Source organism: Cervus canadensis, chromosome 22 (genome assembly GCF_019320065.1).
Source record: "Cervus canadensis isolate Bull #8, Minnesota chromosome 22, ASM1932006v1, whole genome shotgun sequence".
In the NCBI taxonomy this organism is placed as follows: Eukaryota; Metazoa; Chordata; class Mammalia; order Artiodactyla; family Cervidae; genus Cervus; species Cervus canadensis.
The window spans coordinates 5,538,333-5,561,089 of NC_057407.1; the positions used below are offsets into that span (position 1 = coordinate 5,538,333).

Here is a 22,757-nt window from a genome sequence, read left to right on the forward strand (position 1 = left end):
AGGAGTATATCTACCTAAAGAAACAAAAGACCTATACATAGAAAACTATAAAACACTGATGAAAGAAATCAAAGAGGACACAAACAGATGGAGAAACATACTGTGTTCATGGATTGGAAGAATCAATATTGTCAAAATGGCTATTCTACCCAAAGCAGTCTATAGATTCAATGCAATCCCTATCAAGCTACCAACGGTATTTTTCACAGAACTAGACCAAAGAATTTCACAATTTGTATGGAAATACAAAAAACCTCGAATAGCCAAAATAATCTTGAGAAAGAAGAATGGAACTGGAGGAATCAACCTGCCTGACTTCAGACTCTACTACAAAGCCACAGTCATCAAGACAGTATAGTACTGGCACAAAGACAGAAATATAGACCAATGGAACAGAATAGAAAGCCCAGAGATAAATCCACGAACCTATGGACACCTTATCTTTGACAAAGGAGGCAAGGATATACAATGGAAAAAAGACAACCTCTTTAACAAGTGGTGCTGGGAAAACTGGTCAACCACTTGTAAAAGAATGAAACTAGAACACTTTCTAACACCATACACAAAAATAAACTCAAAATGGATTAAAGATCTAAATGTAAGACCAGAAACTATAAAACTCCTAGAGGAGAACATAGGCAAAATACTCTCCGACATAAATCACAGCAAGATCCTCTATGACCCACCTCCCAGAATATTGGAAATAAAAGCAAAACTAAACAAATGGGACCTAATGAAACTTAAAAGCTTTTGCACTACAATGGAAACTATAAGTAAGGTGAAAAGACAGCCCTCAGATTGGGAGAAAAATAATAGCAAATGAAGAAACAGACAAAGGATTAATCTCAAAATATACAAGGCAACTCCTGCAGTTCAATTCCAGAAAAATAAACGACCAATCAAAAAAATGGGCAAAGAACTAAACAGACATTTCTCCAAAGAAGTCACACAGATGGCTAACAAACACATGAAAAGGTGCTCAACATCACTCATTATCAGAGAAATGCAAATCAAAACCACAATGAGGTACCATTACACACCAGTCAGGATGGCTGCTATCCCAAAGTCTACAAGCAATAAATGCTGGAGAGGGTGTGGAGAAAAGGGAACCCTCTTACACTGTTGGTTGGAATGCAAACTAGTACAGCCACTATGGAAAACAGTGTGGAGATTTCTTAAAAAACTGGAAATAGAACTGCCATATGACCCAGCAATCCCACTTCCTGGGCATACACACGAGGAAACCAGATCTGCATAAGAGGACATGGCACCCCAATGTTTCATCGCAGCACGTGTTTATATAGCCAGGACATGGAAGCAACCTAGATGCCCATCAGCAGATGAATGGATAAGGAAGCTGTGGTACATATACACCATGGAATATTACTCAGCCATTAAAAAGATTTCATTTGAACCAGTCCTAATGAGATGGATGAAGCTGGAGCCCATTATACAGAGTGAAGTAAGCCAGAAAGATAAAGAACATTACAGCATACTAACACATATATATGGAATTTAGAAAGATGGTAACGATAACCCTATATGCAAAACAGGAAAAGAGACACAGATGTACAGAACAGACTTTTGGACTCTGTGGGAGAAGGAGAGGGTGGGATATTTCAAAAGAACAGCATGTATACCATCTATGGTGAAACAGATCACCAGCCCAGGTGGGATGCATGAGACAAGTGCTCCGGCCTGGTGCACTGGGAAGACCCAGAGGAATCGGGTGGAGAGGGAGGTGGGAGGGGGGATCGGGATTGGGAATACATGTAAATCCATGGCTGATTCATATCAATGTATGACAAAACCCACTGGAAAAAAAAAAAAAAAACAAGTCAAAAAAAAAAAAACAAAAAACTATAGTCCACCTAGAGGGATGGGATGGGGGAGGGGGAAGCTTCAGAGGCTTGGGATATATGTAGACATGTCTGATATATGTTGTACAGCCGAACTTAACATTGTAAAGCAATTATACTCCAATAAAAAAAATACTTTAAAAAAAAAAAGACAGTCAGAGACATGCGATGTTGTTGTTCAGTCGCTAAGTCACGTCCGACTCTGCGACTATAGCACGCCAGGCTCCTCTGTCCTTTACTACTTCCCAGAGTTGGCTCAAATTCACGTCCACTGAGTCGGTGATGCCATCTAACCATCTCACCCGCTGCCGCCCCTTCTCCTGTTGCCTTCAGTCTTTCCCAGCATTGGGGTCTTTTCCTGGAGACGTGCGATAACTTACCCTAAAGCTGGTATGGGGACTCGGGACTCAGGTGTGTTCTTAACTCAGTGCGGGCCCTCCAGGAAGGCCAGGAGGTGAGGCCAGGAGAATCGCTCACCTCGGAGTCGGACAGCTTGCGGAAGTTGGGCGTGATGTAAAAGAGGATGCCCTCCTTGGCCCCGGGCAGCGTCACTCCACGGAAGAACAGGATGATCAGCATGATGTAGGGATAGGTGGCGGAGAAGTAGACCACCTAGGAGGAAAGGGGGCAAAGGGTCACACCCCTCCAGCACACCCAGACTCTCCCCCTCCCCACTTTACCTACATCCACACCTGCTGTGGCTCTGGGCTTGGTTCCGGTTCATCTTCCTCCAGGAAGCCTTCCTGGATTCCTAACCTGCCCTGCATGGCCACTTTTCTGAAGCCCCTCCTTGGTATCTGAATCAAATAGGTCAGCACCCATGTCTTCCCTTTCTCTATCCCTCCAGTTTTTTAATTTTCATTTAAAGTATTCAAGTAATACATGTTTGACAAGGAAATTTTAAAATTCCACATGAACACACACACACAATTAAAGTTCCTTTCAACAGCCCATAGAACACAAGTTACATGAGGGACAGGACTTGTTGTGTTCATGTCTGTTTTCCCAGTGGCTAGAATGTCCATGGTATATAGTAGACACTCAATAAGTGCCCAACAAATACACGAGTGCATCGATGTTAATATTTTAATGTATTCTTCTGAGGCTTCGCATATATGACTCCATTTTCCTACAAAGAAGGCTCAATTCTATACCTGCCTTTTCGATTAACATGCTTAAAGTTAAAAAACATACAGTACAAACCACTTTGTTTCTTGTGTTGTATACTGAATGCTGTTTGATTGTCTCCTAACACTGTGATTTTTAATTATACAAAACAGTCCCTCAGGAGGTCCCGCCACCCGATGGTCCAGGAGCCACATCTACCCTCTGTTTTGCGATGACTCTGCCCAGCCCAGGGGAATCTCGAGAGACCCTGGCACTGTGCTAAAAGCATGACACGCACTGTTTCCTTGAATCCTTACAACTTCCCAGAAGGTAGGTAACGTTATTATTCCCATTTTACAGGAAAAAGGAAACCGAGGAGGCACAGAGCAATGAAGGGACCTGCTTAACTCAGAGTTGGATGAGGTTCCCTGGAGCTGACTCGTCCCCCAGTGCAGAGATCCCCCTCTGAAAACCCATCCCCCGCAGGTCCCCACTGTGCAGACCCCTTACCTTTCCCGTCCAGCCAACACCCTTCCAGATACAGAAATACACCAGGATCCAGGCGATGGCCAGGGTGATGGCCAGGGGCCAGCGGATCTGACCTGGCTTATCCAGCCCGTCTGTCATCTGGTGCATGTTGCGCCTGGTGGAACACGGGAGGGAAGACAAAGTCACGTGGGGCTGGCGGGGGCTGGAGTGACCTGGTGGTGCCCAGGGCATGGACACAGGTGATAGCTTTCTCCGTGATGCTGCTGACAACTCTGATCACTGGGCTCCAAGAGCTGGGCAGAGACTGTGTGCCAATTAAACTAATGGGGACAAAGGGCTGTGTGCTCAAGGGTCCTGCCAGCGCCTTCATTCAGCCTCCAGGATGGCTCACCTGGGTGTCTGCGGCGGCCTTCCAGCAAGACCCCATCCCCTCTTCTGCTCTGTCCCCACTCCAGCCCCAGGGAGCCTTCTGTCTGATCATGTCACTTTCCTGCTTGCAACGAATAGCTCACTGATGTTCTCACAGTCGTTCTTCCCGAGTGACACCCCCCCAACCTCATGGACAGCCCCCTGCACTTACTCCCAGAACTCCACCACGGCGCTGGTCATGTTGGTGGTGTTGATGACGCTATAGTTGGAGAAGCAGCGGTCTGTGTTCCAGGAGTTGTCACACTGTTTCCACGGCAGCGTCTGCAAAGACACAGCCGCACAGACAAGCCCCATAAGCCCCAGGAGCTGACAACAGTGGTCCCAGGACATACCCTGCATCCTCACGGTCCCCCAAGCCGCCTCATGCCATCATGTCATCTCCTCTTCCCAGAAGCTGCTGGGTGCTGGTCATGCTGTGCTCCCCATTTTAGAGATCAGAGAGGGGCAGCAACTTGCTCAAGATCACACAGCTCCTAAGCGTCAGAGCTTTACACTCTCGAAAACCAGCTCTCCAAGCTGTACCATAAGGTCTTCCACGTCCATCCTGGGGCTACCTCCCGGCCACATGACCCTGGGTAAGTGACCTCACCCATCTGAGCTCTGCACATCAAAGTTAACAGCAAACATTTACCATGCTTGTTCTTTGCTGGGTACAGCTCTAAGCACTTTACACGTATGTATTCCTTAAGCCTCATACAACCATATGAGGTAGGTTTTACTTTAAGCCCCATTTTGTAAACAAGGGCAATGTGGCTCAGAGAGGTTAAGTGTCTTTCCTGAAGCTGCACAGCTGGTATACACCAGGGGTCAGGATTTGAACCCAGGCTGTCTGGGTCCTTATAAGATGGGCTAACAATGCTATGACTTTTGGAGAGACCAGGGCAGCTGAAGACAAACCATGACCCCCACCCAGAGGAATGGCCCTGTTAGGGGCAGAATGGTGGTAAGTGGATGGGGGCGCCGGCCTGGGTCTGGTTTCTTCAGGGTGGGGGCAGGCCAAGGGGCCACTGACCGTGGTGAAGGAGTTGTACAGGTAGTAGATGGCCCAGGAGATGATGACGATGTAGTAGATGTTCAGCCAGAAGGACAGCACAGCAGCGGCAAGACCCACACCTGGGAGCAGACGCACCAGCGTGACACTCGTTTAGTAAAGTGCTAGCAGAAGCCGGCCCAGCTCCTGCCACTGGTGCTGCTCTCCTTGACATCGCCAATCTCACTAGACCCCGGAGCGAGGCAGGGACTCGGCTAAGCTCACAGCTACACGGCGGGTGAGGGAGCCGGGACTTGCCGCTGGGGCCCAGCCCAGGCTGGAGGCAGGGGAGGGGAGAGGGGCTGAGGTCAGCCAGGCAGGCACGACCCTCCGTGTGTCCACCTGAGTGTCCGTCAGGCACCGAGCAAGGAAGTGAACGGTCGTACCCAGCCCCTCCTGGGGCAATGAGCTCGCAGGACAGGGCGGGCTGACGTGGGGTGGGGCCGCTGGCTTGGGACTTCTCCTGACCATCATCACCAGCACTCACCTTCCTCCAGCAAAGGCTCCTCTCTATCCAGACATGACCTGACAGCTCCCTCCGTCTGGGGCCCGGAGGTGGGGGCAGGAGCATGACCACAGCCCGCAGCCCCACTCTGCACACTTACCCTTGAACATGGGGGCCAGCTTCCACACCCCCAGGCCCCCGATGGATGTGTACTGGCCCAGGGAGCACTCCAACAGGAAGAGGGGGACCCCCGCGAAGATGAGTGTCAGGAAGTAGGGGATCAGGAAGGCCCCTGTGGGGTCAAGAACAGAGGTACTCATGGCCCCAGAGCTCCGAGAAACCCGGTCAGTCAGAGGGAGCATCACAGAGTTGGGGGTGGTGGTGTTTTGGGGTCCCTGCCACAATTGCCTTATATTCTGCCACCACGGCAGCCCCCAAAGCCAGAGTAAGGCCTGAGGACGTCCTGTGCTCAAAACCCAGGCCCTGCACTTTGCAAAATGTAGAGGTGAACTCTTTGGTATCATCGACAGAGGGCTACTGCCCTTTGGAATTCTTAGGAAAAGGATAAGAAACAGGAAGTGGGGCCTGGCACTTCCATTGGAGTCTTTGTTGTTGGTTAGTCGCTCAGTCGTGTCCAGCTCTTTGTGACCCCATGAGCTGTAGCCTCCCCAGGCTCCTCTGTCCATGGGATTCTCCAGGCAAAAATACTGGAGTGGGTTGCCATTTCCTCCTCCAGGGGATCGTCCCAACCCAGGGATCAAATCTATGTCTGCTGCACTGCAGGCAGATTCTTTACCACTAGTGCCACCTGGGAAGCCCTCGGAGTCTTTAGGGGACCCATTTCCCCCAGGTCACCCCATAAAACACCTCCACGGGGGTTTGCCCCCACCAGGAAGTCGCCAAGCCAGCTACCTACCACCACCGTTTTTCCCGCAGAGATACGGGAACCTCCAGACGTTGCCCAGGCCGATGGCGTAGCCCACGCAGGACATGAGGAAGTCAAAGCGGCCCTTCCACGTGTCCCGGTCCGGAAGGTCTGCCGCCTTTTTCTGCACCTTGACCACCAGGGTTTTGGGCTTGTCGTTGGCCATGGGGACCTCGCTGACCTCCGTGGAGATCTGCCCGTCGGCCACCTTGCTGCCGTCGGTTGCCATGTCTCGGAGTTTGGACGCAGGAGTCCTGGCAGACGGACGTGCAATGTCAGCCCCGGTCCACGTGGACAGCAGTTTTGCAGCTCAAGGTCACCCTAGGAGAGCAGAGGGTTGGGGCGATAGGCACTGAAAGTATCAAGATCCTAGAGCCTCCCCAATATAACAGAATGAAATAATGCACAAGCCGGGGGCCATAGAGGGCTCTCCCCTCTTCCTTCCACCAGCTCCTGCTCAGGAGGAAGGTGTCTTTTGTTTCCAAGGTCAGCGAGTGAGGGTATGGCCTGACGTCTCCTGGACCAGCATCCAAGCTGGCCATCTGTGGCGCGTGCCGTCTGCGATGTGTCCTGCTCAGAGAATACTGTCCAGGCTAAGTTGCTTCAGTTTTGTCCCACTCTTTGTGACCCCCATGGACTGTAGCTCGCCAGGCTCCTCTGTCCATGGGGATTCTCCAGGCAAGAACAGTGGCGTGGCTTGCCATTCGCTTCTCCAGGGGATCTTCCTGACCCAGGGATCGAACCTGCATTTCTTACGCCTCCTACATCAGCAGGTAGGTTCTTTACCACTAGCGCCGCCTGTGAAGCCCACTTGGAGAGTAGCCCAATGCAACCAAAATTCCAAACTACTCTTGATTGCTCTGGTCTCAGTTTCCCCACCTATAAAATGGGGGGAGGGGTAATCTTCTCTGGCTTATAGAATTACGGCTAAAAGGAATTTTTAATGGCTATGAGGGTGCTTTTCACCCAAATGGTTCAGAAAGGAACCCCACAGACGACTGTTTGGACTCTGGTTGTTGACGTTACCTGATGGTTTTCTCTGCTGGGTCAGCTCCACCACAGTTCCCTCTGCAATCGCGGGGTGAGAGCCTGCAAAGAGGATAGACAGGGTGGTGAGCCGGCAGACAGGCTGCGGGCAGCCCTGGGTGCAGGCAGCGGGGGTGCAGGCAGCCTGCCATCTGAGCCGTGGACGGGCACCCAGCCGGGTGACCGCAGTGGGTACATGCGACCAGGCGCTGGTTCCCTGGATGCTGGGAACATGCAGGAGCGGGCTTGCTGCCCCTGGGACCACGGTGGGGGGTGGGCACAAAGGCGAGGCAAGGAAGACGTTCCATAATTTTATCAGAAGGAAAAGAGAAACCCACAGAGGGGCCCCAGCTCCTCAGGGTCCCTCGGGGAACCAAACGAAGTGGCTACTTTTCTGTGTCCTCCGTCCATATGTGCAGGAATATCATCACAGATCACGTTAAGAACATGGCAGAGAGCGAGGAAAGTAGGTTCCAAGACAGTTCATTTAGTGTGACCCTATGTTTGCCACCCCCTCCCAACTGTTCATGAAAGAAAAAAAACAAAACTAAACTAAAATAGAAGAAGGATATACCCTAAGATATTCACATTGTGTAGTTTCTGAGCTCTGGTTTCTTCTTCGTGCCTTTCTGGGTTTCTATAACATTCCACGTTTAAAAAAATAAAACACCAGAATAAACTTATGGAACCCTCAGAGCAGAAGGAGCACGTGAGCGCTGGTCAGTGGGCGCCCGGGTGTAGGAGCAGGGCCAAAGCAACGTGCAGTGTGGGCCCGGCCCTATCCCAGCGGCCCCTCCCCTCAGCTCGGCCCCCCACCCACGAGGGCACCCCGTTTGCTGTGCACTCGCGGCCCCCCACCCCCCACCCTCACATGCGGTCCCCGGTTACCAAACACCAGTGTCTCTTCCCAGGGTTCACGGAGAGCCAGACCACCTTCCGGTAAGCCACACTTGACCGCCAACCCTGCTTCTCCTTCTCAAGGCCGGTCTCCGGTGCCCGTCTAAGACCCCGGCCTGAGCAGAGCAATGTCGCCGGGAACTTTAGTCTCAGGCTGGGGTGACTGCCCCCTAAATATCAGGACAGGCTGGAGGCAGCTGATTCTGGGGTCTACCAGCACATCCAGGGGACAGAGAAGCCTCAGGCAGGTGGGGAGAGGCTGAAGCCGACCCTCTTTGGGGGAGGAAGCATCAACCATTAACTGTTAAAAGACAACGATGCCCTTAACTGTCTCCACAATTTGACCTTGTGGGAACCAGCCTCCATATTTGTTCAAAAACGATCCAACCACTTTGCACCAGGACTAGTCACCTGATCCTACCAGTCAATCAAGGCTCCCTCCCTGGCAACTGGAGGAAGAAGGCAGTCTCCCCCTCCACTTGGGAACTCTGAGGCAGCCATCCTTGCCCACCTTGTCCTCGGAGCAGCAGAGATGGTTTGCTGAGCTGGGAGGAAATCAGAGATCAAAAGACAAACAGAGTCTTCAAGGCATTCTATTCTGCAGGTCTGGGCTTTCTTAAGACCGGCTACATTCCTGCTCTTGGAGTTTATAAAGCATCCCCACGGTTGTAATGGGGCTTCCCTGGTGGCTCAGATGGTAAAGAATCTGCCTACAATGCAGGAGACCCGGTTCAATCCCTGGGTCGAGAAGATCTCCTGGAGAAGGGAATGGCAACCCACTGCAGTATTCTTGCCTGGAGAATCCCATGGTCGGAAGAGCCTGGCAGGCTACAGTCCATGGGGTGGCAGAGGGTCAGACAGGAGGCTGAGCAATGAACACTTTCATGGTTGTAAAATAAATCCCCCGCTTCTGCTTATGTTGGCTCCTGGGTTCCCGCTCTAATCCTGAAATTTCTGCACACACCCTCTGTGTCCCATGGGAACACCAGCTTCTGGCCTCCACTCTGGGTTGACTTGTTGCTCATCAGAGAGACTCAACTCCAACCAAACTCCAAAATCTACTGGGCTTTGGAAACTGGTGCATGCACTGAGCCACAGGATCGTCTGACTCCATTTGGGGAGACAGACGGAAAGATGGCAGGATGTGTTGAACAGAGCGGGTGGGTGTGTACATCCTTTGAGAGAACCATTCAGGGCTGGGGGAGGCGCACTCTGGTTCACCAGGAGGCTTAGTCCGTTGTCTTCTCCATGAGTACATTGAAGACCTTCTCATGCCAAGCCCAGAAGGATCAAAGATAGCATGTAATAAAGTCAGGAATTAATACAACTGACAGCTTTTTTTTGGTTTTTTTTGCAGAGTCACACTGAGAAGGGCCTCCTTGCAAGGACCAGCCTGGGGCTAACTCAGACAGACCGTAGGGATCCCTCCAACACTTACCTCGGGCAAACTATGTCACCTCTTTGGTCCTCTTTGGTAAAACAAGGGGAAAACACTTCTCTCCCAGGGTTGTGGGGAAGATGAAATGAGACGTGCCTGCAAAGCATGAGAAAGCGCACCCGGCTCACAGCGACGGAAAAGGGAATCTTGGCCATTTGCATTGTGATTGCTGCCATCCATGTACAGATCGTGGCTCTTAATCTGGTGTTCTCCGCTTCCCAGAAGGCCACAAAGATGATGATGCTATAACAATAATAGCAGTAATAAGAATAGCAGCTAACATTTATTGAGAGCTTATTATTCAGGCCCTGGAGCAACTTGAAGCATTTTCAGAAGCTGGATAGAAATCAACCTTTTAGTTGCCGTGGGGAATACTAGTTAATAAAAATGTCAAGCCCTTTGCTTTGGGCTGTTTTTATACCAGCTCAGAGTGGTCTAGCTGATCACCTTGGGCCAATCAGAAGCCAGCAGTGGTAGCTTTGAATGTTTGGTTAATTAAAAATAAAAAATCTTTTTCTGTATTAAATAAAATCTGGTAAGAAAAAAAAAGAATCCAGAACATCTTACAGATGGGAGGAAAATGATAAAAGGTCCCCATTGGTGAAAAAAGGACTCCCAGGTGGTCCAGCAGTAAATGATCAGCCTGCAATGCAGGAGACATGGGTTCCATCCCTGGCTTGGGAAGATCCCCTGGAGAAGGGAATGGCAACTCACTCCAGTATTCTTGACTTTGGAAATCCCACGGACAGAGGAGCCTGGCGGGCTATAGTCCATGGGGTCGCAACACAATTGAGCACATACACACTCATGAAAAAGCCTGGGACCCTGTGCTAATAAACCAGAGTTGTTCCAGGAAACCGCCTCACTGTTCATACCCTGCTGCTCGGAGAACTTTAATTCCTGACCCGGCTGGTTCTCCTGTCACCTCCCCGTCACAAAGAACGGCAGGCAGAAAGCACAGGCACGTGCCTGTTTCCTGCGAGGGAACCCGTGTTTCGACAAAGCGAATGCTCTCTGAAGCAAAAGCAACCTTTCGGCCGCTGTCACCTCTTCTTTCCTGAAAGCAGCACGCGTGCTCTGCAGGTCCAGGGCGTCTGGAGGACGGCTCTGCAGGTCTCGCCCCTCCTCCTCTTTTATCTGCTGGTGGAGCCGGTGGAAGGACAGGCCTCACCACCCCTGGATCTGAGGCACGTTGCCAAGACCTTCCTCCAGCGTCTCCCAGTTCTTCCTCACCAGGCAATCTTCTGCAGAGCAAGAATCCAGCTACGTCTTCCTCCAGGTCTGTCATTAACTGAACTCCAGCAAGGCAGCATTCAAGAGGGCACGGTTAATGTGAGACCACAAGCAATGAGTCCTCTGTATTCATCACCTACTCCTGCACGCCTCATTCATTCATTCAAGCATTTACTGAGCCCGTGCCAAGAACTGGTGGTGGGACCGCTGTTCCAAGCGTTCTGCATTCCGAGCTACACCAGAGTTTGAATCAGTGAACTGACAGGTACCAGCAGATAGATTCTCTTGTGTAACTATTTACTGAGGGCCTAATGTGTGCATGGAGCTGGGCTGGACACTCAGATGGCAAGGATTAGTAAGACAAGATCCCTGACCTTCACAAGGTCATGGCCTCTAAAGAGAAACAGCTCTGCCACAGCTATTCCTAATACTCTGTCTATGGGAGTCTATGGAGTCTATGGAGCAGACAGGCCTAAAAGGAATGACTTAATTCAGCCAGCGAAGGTGTCCCAGATGAAGGGACATTTGAACCGGGCTTTGAAGGCTGTATATGTGGTTGTTAGGCTCAAAAAGAGGGAAATGGCATCCACAGTAGAGGGAAACCCCTGAACAAAGGTTGGGAGATTTGAAGCTAGGAAGGTCAGTTTGTGAAGGGCCTCAAAACTCAGGCTAGGGAACTTAGGGGGACCAGCTGCAGGGATGGGACAGGGGTGACAGTGGGATCAAGTTCACATTACAGAAGAAGACTCCCTCCGGGAGGCTCTGTGAAGGATGGAGTTCGAGAAAGAGATTCGAGACAGAACAGTGCTCAAGATGCTCCCATGATGTTCCATCCTTCCTTGACGTGCTCTATGACCAGGTCTTAAAGCCATGGATAAAAATGAGGCCAAACCAAGCAGGAAGCACGCTTTGTAAGGAAAAGAAAACATGTTGCGTTTGGGAGCGTTAGATCAGGCAAATTGGGTCAAAACTGGCCCTGGGGCTTGTTTTATTATTTAGCCTGAACAACAAAAAATTTTTTTTCAGTTTGAATCAGGAGCCAGAGATGTGATTATCTTGGATCCAGCATTTCAAGCAGAGGAAAGAGTAAGTGCAAAGGCCCCAAGGCAGGCGTAAGTCTGGCATGATTGAGAGCCAGCGTGGAGGCCAGCGGGGCGGGAGTCCAGGGCAGGAGGGGGCAGTTCTAGTTGGAGGCAGGCAGGGGCCAGATCATGCAAGGTCTCAGAGACCACAGTGAGAAGCTCAGATTTCATCGTAAAGGGGAAGGGAGAAAGTGGAGGGCGTAGCGGCAGGGCTGGCCTGACTTACATTTAGGAGTCCTCTCTGGCTGCCCAGGAGCGGCCGCAGAGCAGCAAGGGTGGATGCGGGGAGGCTCCTTAAGAGCTGAGAGTCCAGGCGAGGGACGATGGTGACTTGAACCCTGGCTTCAAGGCAAGGCCAGAGCTGGTGAGGAGTAGTAGGGGATCCACGTTGGAGGCAGGGCCCCCAGGGCCTTGCTGGAGGCTTGGCCGTAAGCAGTCCAACTCCAGAGCCAGATGGCAGGCTGGGGGGAGGGGAGCACATGGCAGCTGCCTGGGACAATCCCCCTCTGTCCCGCTGCCGCATCAGAGGGACGGGCAGGGCGGCTGCGTGGGGTGGGGACCTAGGCAGAGGCAGAAAGGCCAAGACGGAGTCTCAGGCCGCCATTGTCTAGGGCCGGGGCAGGGCCCAGAGCCCACTGGGAGCCAGGGGGGCTCTGCAGGGGCGAGGAGGGGGGGCAACGGGCCTGGGAGGGGGGCCGCTTCCTCCCATGACGCTGCGAGCGCTTGCACCCCCGCTTTGTGTTGCTTCCCGTTCTGTAATTACAGAAATTACAGAGGCTTGCTTCAGACCGCATTCGCTGCTCTACTCTCCTTTCTTTCCGAAACTCTGCGGTTCAAGAAAAAAATTAATATTGGGTTTGGCCGCATGCCAAAGGGAAACATAATGGTTTATTCTCTGCTTTTTAGGAAGAAACGCTAGGCTCGGTCCATTGCACAAGGCTTTATTGGGCATCTGTTGTGCACCCAGACCCAGAACAGTTCCAATGAAGAGAGAAGAGCTGGCATCTATTGAACACCTCTTTTGTGCCAGGCACTTATCTCAGATCTCTTAGGTCTGCCAAGTGCTCACCTCACCTCAAGAAGCCGAGGCCTATGTCACCCGTTTGACAGATGGGTAAACTGAGGCTTGCCACCCTGGGGTAGTTACTGTAGAGGAGTCTCAACTCAAATGGCTCAGCTACTCAGAGACTTGCTACTCAAAGTGTGCTTCTCCGAGGGCAGACTGGCAGCCTGTTAGAAATGCAGAGTCCTGGGCTCTGCTCCAGACCCATGGAATCAGAAGCCGCATTTTTTTTTTTAGATTTATTTATTTATTTATTTACTTCTGGCTGTGCAGACTCGATGGACGTGAGTTTGAGCAAGCTCCGGGAGTTGGTGATTGACGGGTAAGCCTAGCGTGCGGCAATCCACGGGGTCGCAAAGAGTCAGACATGACTGAGTGCCTGAACTGAACTGAACTATGCGGCACTTGGGCTTTCTCTAGTTGCAGTGAACAGGCTCAGTTGCTCCGAGACACGTGGCATCCTCCCAGACCAGGGATTGAACTCATGTCCCTTGCATTCCAAGGTGAATTCTTAACCACTGGACCACCAAGGAATCCCAGAAGCTCCATTTTAACGTGTCCCAGGGCTTCAGGTGCCCGCAGCAGCTCCCAAGGGTGTAGGTTATGGGTGACCCTGATTATCTCATGGAGTTTGATTCAAATCCCTGGGTGACCAGGAGCTAGATGTTTACTTTGCTTGAGCCTCAGTTTCCTTATTGCAAACCTGGACCCCTGTATTTCACAGATCATTGTGTCGACACTGAAGTGAGATGATGAGTCTAGGGAAAGCAGAGGGCCTGGTGCACAGGAAGTTCTCGACACACAGCAGCTTAGATGGCCATTCAGAGAGATGAATGGCCACGGAAGTGCTTGCTTTGTAATCGAAAATCATCATATAAAAGTGGCCCAATTAATAGCTGATGCTCGGTGCAGAGGGGTAGAGGGAGGCTGGGCTGTGCAGTGAGAGGCGGGTGCTATGGGCAGCCCTTGCTATGAATCTCCCTGCAAGGCAGGGAAGGCTCCCCGGAGAAGCTTCTGTGATGGAAAAGCTGGAGAGGGTCTCCAAGGCCTCAGGACTTTGGCCCCAGAGACCTGAGCCCACTCTGGGGGTGAGAAGTCAATCTTTTGCCTCGCAAAACAGATGCCTGAGAGTCCAGATATTAGGCCCTCATCTTTGGACTCTCAGTCCAAGCGGGGCTTGGGGCTGGGACCAAGGCAGCCAGCCTCCTTCCTGATCCGGACTTGGTCTACAGCAGCAGTCTACAGATGAAAACAAAGGCCCAGAGAGGGCTAGGGGCTGGTCTGAGGTCACACAGCACAGGAGTCATATGACCCTTACAGACCCCCACGGCCCCCAGATCTCAGCCTCCTGTACACTCACTTCAGAGATGAAGGAAGGAAGGTCCGTGTCTTGGTGCAAACCTCTCGGCTGCTTCAACAACCCTGAGAGGCCATCTGCAGCTCCAGGTGAAGTTCTCAACAGTATTGGACGCCGCTCCTCCACAACATCCCAGGGTGACTTTCAAGTAAGCCATGTAATTTCTCTAACTGTCTGTTTCTTCGTCAGGAAATGGGGCCAAAGGTAATTACTTTATACATTATGACCACTAGGTTGAGATTTTCCAGCCCTGGGCCCAGCCCAGCAAATCATAATACAGTGACGCTAAAATGATTATTAGTTCCATTTTGCAGATGATGGTTCTGAGGCTCAGAGAGGTCAAATAACCTGCCCAAGGTCACAGAGGGTTTAACCCTGGCCCTCTGCTCACTTAGCAGGTGCCTCCTGGACACTGGCCTGTGTGAAATGCTCTGAAGCGCATGGACGTGGCCCCTGACCTTCTGAGCCTGCCTCTGGGCTCTGGGGAGGAAGAGACGTATTGGCGTGAAGAGGCGTCTGCCTGGCCCCTCGGCCTGCTACAGGGAAGGAAATCAAGGGGCAAGCCCTCCTGCCTTCAGTCTCAGAGAGCCTGCAAGTCTGGTTTTCTAGGGTGTATCCCAAATCAGAAAGTACAAGGTTAGAGGACATCCCACCCCAGCAACCAGAGTGAGAAAAAGATCAGCTTTATAACTGCTGGAGGCTTCTTAAATCCATCACTCAGTTCAGATGCTCAGTCGTGTCTGACTCCTTGCGACCCCATGGACTGCAGCACGCCTGGCTTCACCGTCCATCACCAACTCCCGGAGCTTGCGCAAACGCATGCTCATCGAGTCGGCGATGCCATCCATGCAAAGGTGAAATAAGTCACGCTGCTCTTCTGTCTGTGAATACACGCAGGAAACTGTCCCCAACTTTTTGTTAACAAAGAAGGAAGGAGACAGAAGAGCTTGAAGTACGAGAAGAAAGTGAGCTGGGGACTTAACACATCAGGGCGTGCTCTAAGCGCTTTATGGAGAGCACTGGGTTGGTCAAAAAGTTTGTTCAAGTTTTCCCGTAAGATGTTAGCCAGCTCAATAACTCGCCACTCTCACCCCTCCCCCACATTTTACTGATGGGTAAACCAAGGCGGAGAGAGAGAGAGAGAAAGGGACTTGCCGAAGATCTTCCAGCTAGGAACTGGGGTGGGGGGGGGTGGGCAGGGCTGGAACCCAGGCAGCTGGTCTCCTGTGTCCACATCCTCAACCAGCCCACTCCACTATCTCTAGTTGGATGCCTGCAGAACTCCCCCAAAGGCCCACCATTAGGATGGGAGAGAACGTAATTCCCTTCAGAGCAAACCCCCAAGGACAAGGAGCCCAGAGTGGCTGCTGACACTACCTCCCCAAGGTCTGGCTCCGCGAAGGCTAACTGGTCCCCACGGTCACACCGGGCAAACCCTGCAGGTGTCCTGGGAGCCAACAAAGGGTCACGTGGGATCCCAGCTGAGCAGCTGTCAGCGGGCCCCCAGGGCTGGGCTCTAGAGAGCCCCCCGGGAGGCAGCTGGCCCAGGGGTGGCAATCCCCTCAGGAGTCCCCAGCTCTCCTCTGCTTGCAGACACAGCCGGTGCTCGCAGAAAAGCAGGCCTTTCTAGGGGCCGGGAGGGGAGGATGCGCAGTCAGCTGGAGGCTCTGGAGTCTGCAGACCCCGGTCTGAATCCTCACTCTGCATGTTACCGGCTGTGTGATACCGAGCCAGGCCCTTAACCGTTCTGTGCTTTGGTCTAAGGAAAGGAGTCAGGCTCTGGCCGCAAGCACCCTCCTGACTTCATCCTGGTTCTCATCTCAGCCCGCCTGCCTCGCTCACATGGTCCACAGCCTGCTAACATCTGTTCTAGCCCCTAATTGTCTGCAATGCCTGACGGTGCACCTCGCTTTGTCGAGGCAATTTTCAATCCAATCCAACCTGCATCGACCGCGCACCTCCAGGGAGCCGGGTCCCACGCTGGGTGCAGAGCGATCCAGACGCCAGCTGGAGTCTGGGTCCTGCCGCTGAGTGCTGGTGACAGCTGGGCATGCGGATAAGCGACATCCACTCGGGGAAGTTCTCCCACAGCCCAGAGAAGGGGGGATGGCGCCCGGCTGTGGCCGGGGGCTGGATTCAGGCAAGAAACCAGGAGACGATGGCATTAGGGCTGGTGGAAATGGGACACAAGTGGGACATTCTTTCTATAATCGCAGTGAGAGAAGCAGGAGCGGAACCTTTGCTCCTCTCCCTAAGCCTAACACTTCTAGTCCACCCCAGGCAGAGCAGATGGGGACAAGGCATAATGTATTTACAGACAATGAGGAGGGACCTGAGTCTGGCTGACGAGAATCTGGGGTCCCTTAGGGAGCCTGGCTGGGGAGGTGGCAGAAATGGTCAAGGGCTCTGAAAGCAGGAGAAGGGGGTGCTCTGTGTCCCGGAACAAGAACAGTGATCATGCCAAAGGTTTATCCAGTGCTTTAGTTCAGTGGGCTTACGTGAGAGCTCAGTTGGTAAAGACTCCGCCTGCAATGGAAGAGACCCCAGTTCAATTCCTGGGTTGGGAAGACTCACTGGAGAAGGCATAGGCTACCCTCTCCAGTATTCGTGGGCTTCCTTGGTGGCTCAGCTGGTGAAGAATCCACCTGCAATGTGGGAGACCTAGGTTCGATCCCCGGGTTGGGAAGATTCCCTGGAGAAGGGAAAGGCTACCCACTCCAGTATTCTGGCCTGGAGAATGCCATGGGCCGTGTAGTCCACGGGGTGGCAAAGAGTCAGACACGACTGAGTGGCCTTCATTCACCTCACGGATGCTCGTCTTTAATTCTCACAGACACAGGGACCGTGGGGGGACAGGAGCTTGCCCCAGTCTGTGGTCTGGAGGCATCTGCTCAATTCCCATGCTTTTATCCTCTCCCCCAAACCCCCACCCCACAGCAAGGAGGCAAGGATGAGACAGAGGGATGGCATCACCGACTCAATGGACATGAGTCTGAGCAAACTCCAGGAGAGAGTGAAGGACAGGGACGCTGGCAGTCCATGGGGTGGCAGAGTCGGATACGACTGAGTGACTGAACAACCCCACGGGGAGCACAGAGCAGGGGGAGCCTGGGGACCTTTGAGAGAAGGGAGATTTGATCTGATGGTGACATGGCCAGAACCCATCTGCTGAGTACGTGGTGGGCGGAGGGACAGTGAGCTGGGGGTGATGGGGAAGGCCCGGTCCCTCTACACAACCTGCCTTCTGTCCTGACGAGTTAACTGATTCTTCTACCCTGCCTCTCCAGCTCCACTGGTCCTCTCTGCACCAACGGGACCCGCGTCTTCACGTGGCTCTGCTTCCCTCCACGGCAGCTCATGCAGTGCCCGACACACACACACACACACACACACACACACGCTCTCCCAAGTCCCACCATGGGGACATTGTTATCACAGGTCCTCAAGAAACGTCGGCTTCGGAGAAGGTGGCGCCCCTCCCGTTGCCAAAGCAGGGGTGTGCTGGTGAGCTTGAACAACGGGCTCTCCAGAAAGCAAGGGACCAGCCCAGCTGGGAGTTTCTGCTGATTTTGGCAGGGTCTGTGTTCCCGCCCCCGGCGGGGTCAGGGTCCACCCTGAGGTCACAGGATCAGAAGAGATGAGCTCACTCAGTGAGCTTTATGGGCTCTTGATTGCTTCTTATGAGGAAAGCCTCAGATGCCAAAGATGAGGTTTAGAAGGAGAGATAGAGACTGGAGAAGAGCAGCAGGGGGACAGGGAGAAGGGGCCGGAAGGAAGAGAGGGGAGGAGAGAGGAGGAAGGACGGAAGGGAGCAGGGAGACCCAGGGGTGCTGTTGGTTTCCTCTTTGCCCTGCTCTGGTGACCTCCCGGAACCTGCGTGTCTCCCGGAACCTGCCCGAGACCCCAAGGAGGGAAGGAGCCTGTGTGTGCCTGCCCAGTCGCTCACTCGTGTCCAGCAGGCCCCATGGAGTGCAGCCCACCAGGCTCCTCTGTCTATGGAATTCTCCAGGCAAGAATGCTGGATATGGGTTGCCATTTCCTTCTCCAGGGGATCTTCCCAACCCAGGGACTGAACCCGCAGTCTCTTCCATCTCTTGCCATCGGCAGGCGGGCAGGCAGATTCTTTACCACTAGCGCCACCCGTGAAGGCCAAAAACCTGAGGAGGGAGAGGAGGGAGGGAGCCCAAGTTTCAGAGACCCTGGCAGAATCCAAGGAGGCAAGTGGCTGAAAAGCTGAGACTGGAACCAGGTCGCGGGGCTTCCCTCCCCACAGCTTCCTCCAGCTGGCCTAACTGGCTGAGCCAGGGCGGGCTCCAGGCACCCCTGAGAATCACCGAGTGTCTCATCGCCCCCGACCCCGCTTCCTCCATCCGGTGTGGGGCGTGCTGGTGGTTCTGCTCCAGGGGACGCCTCTGAAAAGCGCCCCCTGCTCCCCTGGCCAGAAAGGATGAACTCAGATCAGGAAATAGAGAGTGAAAAGACACCCGCCCAGCATTCTTTACACACACCACTCTTTGCCTTGGAAGGCACGCTCGTGAGAAACCCAAGGGTTAAACGGCCCTTCCCTCCTGTTCAAGATGTGTTTGAAGGACCCTGAAGGGCATTAGGATGAAGGCCCTTTAAGAACTCAGATTCAGGAAGAAGAAAAACACAATACTTCGGGCACTAGTGGAACAAAACGGTTTTTAGTCCCCCGCAGACGCACAGCTGACGTGGAGAGCTGACCCAGTGCCACAGGACGGGACTTTGGTGACAGCGGCCCTCGGCAGCTCCATGGTCCCCTTGCCAAGCGTCCGCACCCGCGACCCTGCTTCCTCCTCTGGACACCCCGGCGGGCTTTCTCAGCCCCGCTCTAGAGATGCATGGGCCAAAGCCCCGAAAACAAACTATCTAAATTAACATCACACAAAGTCATAAGAACCACCAGGGGTCTCGAATCGCCTGCCCACGGGCCAGAACAGGCCCCACACGTGTGTCTGGTTGAGCGCTTTGGGAGGGGGAGAAGGTGTGTATTTACCAGTTTATTACAAGTCCCACCATGACTGTCACCTTGCTCCTGACCTCTTCATTCATTTCTTTGACCCACCCAGCCCTCCATGGCCTTCGAGTTTGCAATTCTAATATATAGGGCACAGTCTAGTCATGCCAGACAGCTCTTTCTCAAAGTGGTAGGAGGAGGGGCCGCTGTTGCCTCTTTGCTAAGAAATATGCAAAATTGTGGGGAGGGTGGCTAAAAAAGCGAGGTCAGCATTATGAGTTTATATTTGGGAAACAACAAATCCTACTGTTCTTTTAATACAGCTCAGATGGATTTAAAAAAATGTTGAGAGACACTGCTTTAGGATATTTTTCAAGAATGAGGAGGGTGTGTATTTTCAGTCGATTAAGGGTCAGATTCCTGGGTCTCAAGTATTTCCTACAAGAGAAAGCCAATTTTGTTTTTGAAAGACTCCAACGAATGCTCACTTTAGCCAACGCATCTATTCTTGATTCATTCACCAAGCTTTCTAAAGAAATCTTCATCGTATGAATACCCCACCCCATTTTTGTCAAGAGAAAAAATTCCATGTAGGGAGAAGAAACCACCCATTTGGGGAAATGAGATTTTTATTGAGAGAATGGTCTTAAGTCCCAGGAACAATGAAGAAATTCAGGAGTAACTTCCGCTCAGGAGGTCAAGGGTATTCAGAAGTTTATTTGTCAAGAGCCAGGATGGAATAGGGCAGTGTTTGAGGGCACTGGCCCTGTGGGTGAGAAAACCTGGTTTTCCATCTCAGTTCATAAGCTGCATGACTGCAAACCTCTCAAACACGGAGGTGACAATGTCTACTTTTACGGCCACTATGAGGATTACCTGGGGAGACTACAAAAAGTGGTTCACACAGAGCCTGGTATGTACTCAATACTTGTTACCTGGCAGAAATTATAATAAATCACCTGATTAAGGCTACTATCTTTTTTTCCCCCAAGAGAGCTATGGGGAAAAAGTCCCAGGCAGGATGCCACAGTTATCTTAACCCACAGGCAGTTGATAAAAGGGAATGGTGAAGTCACTGTCAATGTTGACCACATCAAATTCTCAGAGCAAACTGCTCACTAAACACAGTCCCCAAGTGGACATGGGTACCTATCCCTACAATTAGCACATCTGCTCAAACCTCCTTAAATGTCAACTGTCTTCATCTGTCCATGGAATGGATCTCCCAACCCTCTCCTGCCTGCCAAGGAGAGAACAGTCAGAGTCTGGGGGGTGGGGGGCTTGGGCTCACTGCTTCACACGCACCCCGCCATCCAGCCTCAGGAGCAGCAGTGAGCAGACGACCCTCCCTCTCCGGGGAATCCAGGACCAGGTTGCTTCTCTGGGGGTGGACGTGCTCAGACAGGGAACAAACAAAATGGTCGCTTGCCTCTAAGTCACTAGGATCCGAGCTCTCAACCGTGCTTTTGAAACAGCCAAACGCCAAGGCCAGCACCCGCTTTCTGCTTCCTAAATGGAGTGGGGCTGTCTGCCAGCTCGCCTCCCCTCTTTGCCAGCATGCAAATGATGTACTTTGGGGTTCCTCGGGGTGTTAACCCCATGCTCCCCGACCCCCAAGTAGGGAAGGGAATATATTGCCCCAGCTGTTCGGGATGGAGAGATGAAGAGCGTGGGTGAGAGTGTTTATTTTCCACGGGCTCACCTGGAGAGCAGCAGAGAATAGACACAACTCCCCCGGCATGATGCGCGTGCAGGTTTTCGGGCTCGGTGCATTTACAGCGAGGTATACACCAATCATGCCTTCCAAACACAAAGTACTTATGCATGTTTTTAATGACCGAAGCTGTGGGTTTGTTCTGGTGACATTCACTACGTCTGCAATGAAGATCCCCATTATTTACTGCTCTTGTACTCGTTTTAGCCAGTCTCAGTCATCCTACCATCTACACCTACTCTTCCTACACCATATCGCACACCGTATCTTCCTACACCAAATATGGTTGGGAACACACCTGTCTAGCCTCTTCCCTTTGGTTGGTGCTCAGCAGTGGGGCCTGATGCTCTGCCCACCTACCCTATTTGGTCTCATAACAATCGTATGAGATTGATCTGTTCTTATCCCCATTTTGCAGGTAAGGAGACCAAGGCTCAGAGAGGTAAAGTGACTTTGCTCAGGGTCACGCAGCTAGGAAGTGAGAGGGTGGGCTTTGGACTTACTGTTTCCCATTCCTCTTGGTCTAGAATTGTTGCTCCATCACATGCACTGTGTTTGAGAGTCTCCTTAACAATCTTTAGAGAGGTCTAGGTACTCTGAGTACACTGTGTCCCCAGCTCATCGACTGCCCTCCCCCTAGCTGTCCCCCTCCCAGGGCCTCCACAGTCCAGACTCCCTGCAGCCACTGGAGGTTTGAAGCCAAGCTCCATCTTGTGCACAGGTGTGTGACCTGGTGATGTCACTTCACCCCTCTGCACCTCACGCTGCACCTCCACAAATGAAGAAAATTACCCCGTCCTGCGAGGCTGCAGCAAGGATGCTTCCAGACAAAGCCAGTTTCCCTGCAGTTATCCCCACCCCCCACCCCCAGCCTCTTTTCTGGGGAAGCTCGAGCCCTAGACACGAGAGCCTCCACTCACTCCATCGCTCGCTCGAGCGGCTCCCGAATCAGCATTCAACACACATCATTCTGCCTTGTGCAACGCCATTATCTCCCGAGGACACAGGCTCCGTTGTCATGGCAACCAGAGTCCTTCCACCAACTCTATTTAATAATTTTTCAACAGCGGTGCTGGGCTTGGGGCAGGGGAAGGAGCACCAGGTTAGGGGTTAGGAGCTCTGGGCCCTAGCACCTGTGGGCCCCTGACCCCGCCTCTTTAGGCCTCAGTTTACCCACCTATAACAGAGGTATCAGAAATGGGTGGCTTTTGTGACTTTCCCTGGCCTAGAAAAACCTAAGAAACTGATTTCAAGGTCCAAGAAGCAGGAGGCAGGGAACCAGAGCTACTGGGGCGGTCTGAAGGTTTGAGTGACACTTTGAATCCACCAGAAGAACCAGAAGTGGCCTTTGGTGACCAGACTCTCTCCTGCTGCCTCTACAATGTCACTTTTCAGACATTGCTGCGATCTCCGTGACCTGCCGCGGTCAGGGCTAGGGTTCATTCAGAGACAGGTTTGCCTGCAGTCATCACAGCCCTCACTGTGCCCGATTTGCTGCTGTTTAGTCTCTAAGTCATGTCCAACTCTTTCGGGACTCCACGGACTGTAGCCCACCAGGCTCCTCTGTCCATGGGGTTTTCTAGCCAAGAATACTGGAGAGGGTTGCCATGCCCTCCTCCAGGGGACTCTCCCAAGCCAGGGATCGAGCCTGCGTCTCCTGAATTGGCAAGTGGGTTCTTTACCAC

General features: G+C 52.4%; 1 protein-coding gene across 2 annotated transcripts in view; it reads right to left on the reverse strand.

Annotated features, from left to right (window-relative positions):
• The window catches only part of SLC6A1 (solute carrier family 6 member 1), a 41,922-nt gene that overhangs the window by 11,584 nt on the left and 7,581 nt on the right, over positions 1-22,757 (reverse strand). Inside the window, exons 1-8 of one of the 2 annotated variants that reach the window (XM_043443113.1) lie at positions 12,187-12,209; positions 7,311-7,373; positions 6,276-6,605; positions 5,520-5,651; positions 4,897-4,997; positions 4,036-4,145; positions 3,477-3,609; positions 2,337-2,471 (exon numbers count right to left, since the gene is read on the reverse strand). In XM_043443113.1, the coding sequence (XP_043299048.1) occupies positions 2,337-2,471; positions 3,477-3,609; positions 4,036-4,145; positions 4,897-4,997; positions 5,520-5,651; positions 6,276-6,513 (849 nt within the window). In that variant the 5' untranslated portion in view covers positions 6,514-6,605; positions 7,311-7,373; positions 12,187-12,209. Of the gene's footprint in view, positions 1-2,336; positions 2,472-3,476; positions 3,610-4,035; positions 4,146-4,896; positions 4,998-5,519; positions 5,652-6,275; positions 6,606-7,310; positions 7,374-12,186; positions 12,210-22,757 lie in introns of those variants that run through there. The other variant, XM_043443112.1, reaches the window with a different exon arrangement.